At 40.8% G+C, this 8696-nt stretch overlaps 2 protein-coding genes across 2 annotated transcripts; both read right to left on the reverse strand.

The window, feature by feature from the left end:
* Window positions 1–449: 449 nt before the first annotated feature.
* Window positions 450–4207, reverse strand: LOC110524111 (zinc transporter ZIP3). Its single transcript, XM_090235338.1, has 3 exons — window positions 3842–4207; window positions 2995–3327; window positions 450–2763 (listed from the first exon to the last, which is right to left on the reverse strand). Exons 2-3 carry the CDS (start codon window positions 3202–3204, stop codon window positions 2023–2025), a joined length of 951 nt encoding a protein of 316 aa, XP_090091464.1. The 5' UTR covers window positions 3205–3327; window positions 3842–4207; the 3' UTR covers window positions 450–2022.
* Window positions 4208–4414: 207 nt separating this feature from the next.
* Window positions 4415–8677, reverse strand: LOC110524110 (small glutamine-rich tetratricopeptide repeat-containing protein alpha). The gene is made up of 12 exons (XM_021603459.3): window positions 8603–8677; window positions 7696–7844; window positions 7467–7570; window positions 7295–7385; window positions 7053–7152; window positions 6807–6911; window positions 6561–6696; window positions 6396–6458; window positions 6137–6174; window positions 5807–5986; window positions 5458–5580; window positions 4415–5334 (listed from the first exon to the last, which is right to left on the reverse strand). The coding sequence occupies exons 2-11, from the start codon at window positions 7793–7795 to the stop codon at window positions 5469–5471; spliced, it is 1029 nt and encodes a 342-aa protein (XP_021459134.1). The 5' UTR covers window positions 7796–7844; window positions 8603–8677; the 3' UTR covers window positions 4415–5334; window positions 5458–5468.
* Between the last annotated feature and the right edge of the window lie 19 nt (window positions 8678–8696).

Consider the following 8696-nt stretch of genomic DNA (forward strand, 5'->3'; position numbering starts at 1 on the left):
AATATTCAAGTGCCTTTGAACGGGGTATGGTAGTAGGTGCCAGGCACACTGGTTTGTGTCAAGAACTGCACCGCTGCTGGGATTTTTCACACAACAGTTTCTTGTGTGTATCATCAAGAATGGTCCACCACCGTAGGACATCAAGCAAACTCGACACAACTGTAGGACACAATGACTAGCATCCCTATGGAAGGCTTTCAACACCTTGTCGATTCTATGCCCCGACGAATTGAGGCTCTGTGGGCAAAGGGGGGAGGGGACGGTGTTCTTTATGTTTTGTACACTAAGTGTACGTATTTGGGCATTTCCTTTCAAAAAACAGAGCTAAAATTTAGAAATCACACCTATGCCATCCAAGGTCAAAACAGTTTGTGGTACTGTTCATCTGACTGCGACATGTTTCTAAAACATGAACCAAATAGGATAAAGGAAAAGATGTCCGGCCATGGTGTGAGTAAGGTTTTCTTTAATGCTCAATTCAATCAAATTAAAATGGAAAACCTCACCGCCAAAACATGTAATACACAGTATATATATAAAAATAGTTTGAGTTAAACATTTGTCACAACATTGCAAACAGTTTTCATTGAAGGGCTGCTATTATCTAATATAAATAAAGTATTTAACCATCACCAACCCCATGTTGTAATAGAAGTCATAACTTATTTGCATTTCACTGTTCATTATATAAAGGAAAGCTGGTTGCCACTGAATATATATTTTTTGCATTAAAACTATTTTCACAATAATGAAAGTTTCCTTTTGTTTTAAGACCCTAAAAGCACAAATTGATATGGACACATTCAATGTATAACTGTGCCCTACAATACATTTGAACAATTGATCTTATGTAGATTTTAGGGAGCACAATAAGGGTTGAGCTTTACAAATGTACCTTTTACAGTAGGCTTCCTCCAGTAAGTATCTTCTGCAAAACATGTTAAGTTCTACACATTCACATCAGGAGCAAAACATTTTTCACAAGTAAAAAAAAATATAAAAAAATAAAAATAAAACATATTTAGGTGAAAATGGAATTCCTCTAAGCTGTGTAAAATGATCTGTCAAAACTAACTGTGGAAAAGACAAATAAAAAACACACAGCCTCTACTGCTGATATCATATCTGTACCCCATAATTCATATAGAGAGACATGGGTCTCAATGTGACTCCCTGTTAACATAAACCTAAAAATAACATCTTGAAAAGGAAACCATTGATATAATCTCAACGTGACAAATATCAGGACCATACACCAGGCTACACAAACGGTTTCCAGTGAATTGATTCTTATTTGATTAGGGAGTTAGGGTAATAATTGTAAAAAGGCTAAAGTATGCAACAAAAATTACACAATTAGGAACTCCTTATTGGGCTATTCATTCTAGGAAACACTTACCCCAACAGACAAAAACAAATCGAAACTGTTTACATTTGACAATGGTACATTGAAATATGCACATATTTGAACACATAGCTTACTGATCATGGAAACAGCAGGTACATAGACCAGACAGGAGACAAAATGAACCACTTCATACTAACCACCATTATATCCTTCAACCACAAACATCAATATGTTAATATCAGTTACATATCACGGCACGTAGCACATTTTCTTCAATAAAGGTTTCCTTTATGTTACAAGTCGTTCACTTCACTACCAAAATGAGTCTTTACTATAGATGCTATAAATTTGTTTTCTGGATCTCTCGACATCCGTTTTCATCCGGTCTCTGGAAACATATACTATCAAAGTGACTAGCTTTACCATTACTAATCAATGAGCATTGCATCCACAGGAGCATGTATTCCCTATGGCAGAAACTAACACAGTAACATAGCCTGACTTGGTAAGCAAACATGTTCCAGTGCAAAGAAAAAAACTACGATACTTGATTTACTGTTCCCCTTTACCAAATAAAAAACATTTACTTTGGTAGTGCCTATGTGCACACAATACAAATTGTGGTCAGTGTGATAATCAGACAACTGATTGCATTAAAAGGCTTCTTCCTTCCATCACCATTTGATGAACATTAGGCCTGCTAGAACTCCATAGCCCAGTATGAGAAAGAGCACCTTAAGCAGTCTGTCATGTTTATCCTCCAGCTCCCGAGACAGGATCTCAAAGAAGGTGACAAAGAGGAAAGTACCAGCAGCCAGGCCTTGGAGCACCACCGATGCAATACTGCCTGCCAGGTTCTGGGCACTATTGATGCACATGCCCAGTCCGATGCCAATGGGTATCATGAGGCTGACCGTCACACCCAGTTTGATGGCATCCCTCATGGGCAAAGAAGCTTTGGCAACACTCACCCCCAGAGCCACGGCAGCCAGGGTCTCGTGGATGCCCACCCCCAGGAAGAGGCTTCCAAGCTTGGCCCCGTCCTCCTGGAGGCCCAGCGCCAGTCCCTCAAACACAGAATGGGCAGAGAGAGCCAGGACCAGGCTGGCCAGCCGTAGAGGCCCAGCTCTGGCCAGCTCGGTGGGGCTGAGGTGTCCATGGTGATGCCCGTGGTGGTGGCGGCTCACAGGGGAGCCCCGGGTGGGGGAGATGAATGGAGCGTCGTACTCAGAGTCGCTACCAGCCTCTGAGCTCCTTGCGTTGAAAGTTTCCAGGTCAATGAAAGATGGCTTCTCCTTCTTGAAGGTGAGCACTGCCTGCTCCACGAAGACTGTGAGGAAGAAGCCCAGCATCATCATGGTCTCTGCCAGTGGGTAGTCTGTGGTGATATTCACCAGTTTAAGGACCTCATCCACCTAAGGCAGAGACACCCAGTAAATGAACATCAGCATAAACTTCCTACTTCTATTCTACAACAGCAAAAAAGTTGAGGCTTTCACGTATTGTCAGAATACATTTTTGGGGGCTTCTCAACACGGCTTCGGTCTTCCAAACTACTTCTGAGATGACATGATTATGGGAGGTTTTATAAACCAATCAACCTTTTCCTCTACAAAATCTAATATTTTGAAGACATAGCTACTTACCTTGTCTCGTACGGCAGGCAAAAGAGCATTGAAGCAAGTGGCCAGAAATACACCCCCTCCAAAAGAATTGCAGAGTGCAAGAGCCTTCCTGTACCTTGGGGCTTTTTCAAAGTCCACCTGAATCATGAGTCGCACTGGGAGAAGAATCCCAGCCAACATGAGGGAAAACACTCCCAGAAGGCAAAGGACCTTGGCCACTACAAGCTCCATAATGTCCAGATATGGTATCGCTCAGTAATATGAGTGGCACATAAAGCCTCTTCTCCTATTTTCTGTCAGAAACAGAGATATGTCTTGTCATGCTGGTCCTGGTCCGAGAGGCTGTGACATCAACTACAAATGATAAAATAAACAGTTAAATATGTGCAAACAAACTAACTAGGTCAACTGTGAGATGTATCTGTAGTGACAGTCCGTTACAAACTAGAACAGATAGCTAAGCTATGACCACCTTGACTGGTTTGAATTGATTACATCTCATCACAGCTGCGAGTACTAGCTAGATGTGTAATCTTGAATGATGCAAAGCACAATCTTTAATACTGCACAAGTATAGATATGTACATATCCGACAGCATGTAACGTTACCATGATACAATCAACATGCGAGATTGTTGCTAATTTAGCTAGTTAACATTGCACTCACGGCAACATAACGATAAGTCAATTATCTGAGCAACCCGTTGATAAAACACAGCTTTCTAAGTGGATGCTACAGTCGGTATAATTAATAATAATTTGGATCACGTTGCAATCTTTGTCAGCAGCTAAATTGTACACGAGTAAATAATAATACAATGACTATAGCTAGTTTCTATCGAGCTTTTTGATGAGAAATATGAAATACCTCTGTTGTACACCTTCCCTTCACAGCTTCATTCCTTGTTCTGGTGACACTTCGTGTTCACACGACGTAAACGTTTGATTGGTGGAGAGCATATCATTATATATGATGACGTTTCGTTGAACGGTTTTGTAAACAGAAGTCTCCATTTGAGCGAGTTCCTGAAAATTAATGCTAAGCCCCTGAAAATATTTTTTTTTGCTAAATATCAATGGAAAACAGAAATCCGCACACTGCTGCTCAGGAGGCAAAACATTTTTTTATAGTTTCAAAATGTCCAAATTGAATATATGTATATTACTGTACATGTTTATCACATTCCCGGTGTATGATCATATATTTTGATACATGTTTTCCCCCTGGATTCAGGAAGTGATGTCACTGAGTACTGTCTCTATATATAGGACCCTCCACCCCCATCTGGGATATGAAGACCTAAGGGTCAAAATATTGTTATAAATATCACATGGAAGCATGAGCAGTGTTTTCCGTGAGATGCCTACAACTCCAGCACTTGTGGAAATGACCTGGATGTGCATATGTCCTTCAGCTTTCCTAAATGTATCAATCTCACCATGCAAGGCAGTTTTTTATTTATTTATGTTTCAGTGCACATAGGGTACTTGGCATCAATTCAATCTTCAGTCAACTCAAAGAAAGAATTGAACTTCAATTGATGAATTCAACTCCATTTAGAAAATATATTCATGAATTGAATTTCAACTCACTTCCTGAGTTGAAATAAACAATAGGTTTACAATCAAGTAAACATGTTAGGCTAAGTTACCAGTGCGATTTAATCAAAGATTGTTTTTGTTCCCAGACAGCCACCCATGTTGTTAGAAAAAACAAATTTCTCATGACAAAATAAGAACAAAGTGGACTGTGGACTGTAGGTGTTATCGTGCAACTCAAGAAAAATGCTGAAACAACTCCTGGATTACACTAGACAAGTCAACAACCATAAAAAGGTCCTATTTGAAATGGTCCATTTAATTCCCATAATGTTGACAGTACTCTACATGCCATCTTTGCCTACCAGTATATCTCTGTACAAATAGATGCTTCTCAAATTAAGGTGGCTGCTGAAATATATCACATACTATCTGTTGTTGTGCACCTGAAATGACAAAGTTCAAGTGATGCAACTGCATTTAGCCCACTGGGGGTGTAGTGATTCAGTTCACTGGCAAGGATTAGTAACATTAAACAGTTAAACCAAGTGCTATACTGGCATGACATTGCAGATTGGAGTATAACAGATCCACTCAATCCATACTAGATAGATATCTAGATAGATAGATATCTGTTGACAGTGGGTTTATCAAATTTGATCAAAGTTTCACTGACTGGTTTCCTTGGAGGGGAGGGAGGGGCTGCACATGCAATAATTACTCAGTGAAGAAAAGCTTTTTGTCCCCGGAGTTGCGAGAATAATACAAATTACAAAAAAAAGGACACAGGCCGTCTTCACTTTTCCACACACAAATCTCTCTCTGTAAAAAAACAAAGAGCAGACCGTTTTAGGATTAGCTACATGAGCAGTTTGTACAAAAGAAAAACAACTCTATGATACATGGACCAACCCATCAAATGTCATTTTAAAATGTTCATCTTACCCGTCTGAGGGTCAAGGTTGCTCATCGTTGCTAGCGCTAGACGGCCGGCTGCGAATTTGACTCCTCAGCTGTTCAATTAACTCTGGGTTCTGCTGTTGCATCTGCTGCGCAAATTGTTGGCCCCTAAATGGACATGGTTACAGCGAGGTGATGGAATGGCAGTTACCAAGTACACGTCACAAAAAGGTCATACATGAATGGATTTTATTAATACTCTCACATTTCAAATGCTTTCATGTCTATCACTGATGTCATTGGTATAACATACATATAGTCTAATGTAATAACAAATAATACAATACACAAGTCATATTTGGCACAGACTGAGTAGAGCTAGTAGTCGACTTACGCTTGGATGAGACCAGAGATGTCACCCGGACCCGCTCCCCCTACTCCAACTCCTGCTGCCGGTCCGGCTCCCAACCCTAACCCTGGTACAGGCCCTGGTCCTGCACCTAAGCCAGGACCTACTCCAGACGCTGCTGGAGGTCCCATTGGCCCGTAAGCCCCTGACATCATCCCCGACATCCTGTACAACACAGACAAGAAAGTGGTATATTCTACATGCATTACCCTCAAAGCTAGTTCCCAAGTATGGAATCTCAGAGTGCATTTACAAAGTCCTTGTGCTACATCTAAAAAGAGAGTGTATGTTATAGAAAATAAATGGATAACTTACAGTTGCTGTACTTGTGGGTTGTTCATCAAACCAGATGCCTAGGATAAAGCAGCCATAACAATTAATATAAATACTAGTTCTACTCTTTGGTAAACCAAGGCACTTGAATGCACACAACTTGTTGCTTACAGTTTACAAGTAGTATTTTCAGAGTTTCCCATTTGTCATGTATACAGCATTATAGTAGTATAGTGGATCAGCCTGGTTGTTCCTAGTATCGTTCATTTGAAAGGGCCAGTTTTAGTTAATTGGAACTCACCATGTTCATGAAACCAGGGTTACTGAGCAACCCAGCCAGATCAACTCCTCCCACTCCCCCTGTCTGAAGGAGATAATTTAAGAACAACATGATCAACAATGATTCATTCCACATGCTTCCAGATGATATGCATTTTCCATAGTGGCTGAGATGTTATCAACTTACTGGGCTTGGAGTCTCCATTTTCTGCTCTGCTATTTTCAGGTTGGATTTGTAGGTGTCGTTCTCTGGGTCCAACTCCAGGGCTTTTTTGTAATAACTTACAGCTTCTGTGTGTTTGTTTAAACTGGCTAGAGCCAAACTGGAAGCATGGGACGTTGAAGTCAATGTAAGTCAACCATCAGTCAATAACAAATCAGCAACACACTGGCCCATGTCCACTGTAATATTGAACACTAGTGTCTAACATACCCCATTCTTCCATACGCTTTGCTGTAGTTTGGGTCAATACCAATGGCAAGTTCACAGTCCTGCACTGCTCCAGCGTAGTTGCCTAGTTTGCTGTATGCAGCAGCCCTAGCAAAAGCAAACCATACAATTAGCAGTACCTTACAATTAGCAGTACCTTACAAAAACAAATTGGATACACTTGGATATACCTAATGTGTAAATAATTGTCACATTATCCTCCAAGTTCAGGAGTTTGTTGGTCAATACCTGTTGCAGTAGTAAACTCCATTCTGGGGGTTTATGGCAATAGCCTTTGAGTAGAATTCCACAGCTGCCCCATAGTTCTCAACCCTCATTTGATCATTCCCTACCATGAAAAACACATTCAATTATTTGCCAGAATAATGTATAGGCTGTATAGAATGTAACAGCTTAACCATAGACCCATTTGAAGAGAGCTGATATTGAAGACTGAGTAATATACAAACTATTTACAGGGAAGGTCCTACCATCAGTTTTGAGTCGCTCAGCCTCTGCCTCTTCCTCCTCAGTGGGGGAATCTGTGGCTGTGTTTATATTCACTTGGAGGGTGTTTGGATGCTGCAACAGACAGTCAACACATTTGAGACAAACTATTGACCACATATTCAACTTCATATAAAGCGGATGTCTTAAATTTACCTTCAGTGTCGCAGAGGCAAAAATCTCTGGTAGCGTTTGAGTGACAGCTAGGGTCTGGTCGTCGGTCGAGACATTGAAGGCGGTCTCCAGGCATTGGACTGCAACTGGGAAAGCATCAGATGTTGAGAAATGGCAATGACTGGACAGAGTTGAGTCCCTGACCATCTTCCAACATGGGCTAGGAGTCCATCTCCTTTTACTGAATCTTAGCTTCCCAACTCAAGCTTACCTTCTAAACTTTCCTGAGCATCTGATGATAGACTCCCAGAGCCCAGTTGATCATGAAGAAAGTGAATGATGGAGAAGGCAAGACGCTTTGTGTCAGTCATTTTGGATTGAGGTCCAAACCCCTTAGTAGAAAGTGTATTGTGAGGGACCCTGAAGAAGAAAATAAGAGAATATGATGTTGGTACAGTCGGGGAGGCAGGGTAGCCTAGTGGTTAGAGCGTTGGACTAGTAACCTAAAGGTTGCAAGTTCAAATCCCCGAGCTGACAAGGTACAAGTCTGTCTTTCTGCCCCTGAACAGGTAGTTAAGATGTTTTTCTTGACTGACTTGCCTAGTTAAATAAAGGTAAAAAAAATAAAAAAAATCTCCATTGTAAACTGATTGGGATAGATTGTAGGTAGCTAAAACAGTAACATTTACACATACCGGTATTATAACAAATAAACCTATATGTTACCATGTCATCTGATTAGATAGCTTCTTAATCCTAGGCTAATAACTAGCTAGCAAGTTTGATAACTTGACAAGACGTCGCGAGCTAGCTAGAATGTTCTAGCAAGTTGCTTACGGTCGGCTGCTGTTAGCTAATAAGGCTAACAGAGCTAACAGTTGGCCTACCATGTGAAAATACTCCGACCGTGTATTCGTTCACGTTGTCTAGTTTTGCATGAAAAATGATTAAGCTTAACTACATGGATATCTTAGCTAGGGCTATCTAGCTGCTTGTAGCTAAATAATGTTAGTTATCTAGCCTACTTGGCACATTAGCTTTACTGACATGACGCCAATAACAAAATGCTTGGAGCACTTTACCTCGATTTACTCGACTTTCGTTGACATTGACGTGTGGTTTAAAAAACGATACGTTATGGCACACAACAGATGTTAGCTAGCAAAAATGATCCTTACCAGTTGCCTTTGCTTCAGGTGCTTCTTGCAGTAGCTGGTGGTGCCAGAGATATTAGAAAGGTATCTCTGCTGATAGGTCTGGTGATGATAGCAA

The sequence above is a fragment of the Oncorhynchus mykiss genome, chromosome 5, assembly GCF_057628025.1.
Source record: "Oncorhynchus mykiss isolate SJ-2025 chromosome 5, ASM5762802v1, whole genome shotgun sequence".
Lineage (NCBI taxonomy): Eukaryota > Metazoa > Chordata > Actinopteri > Salmoniformes > Salmonidae > Oncorhynchus > Oncorhynchus mykiss.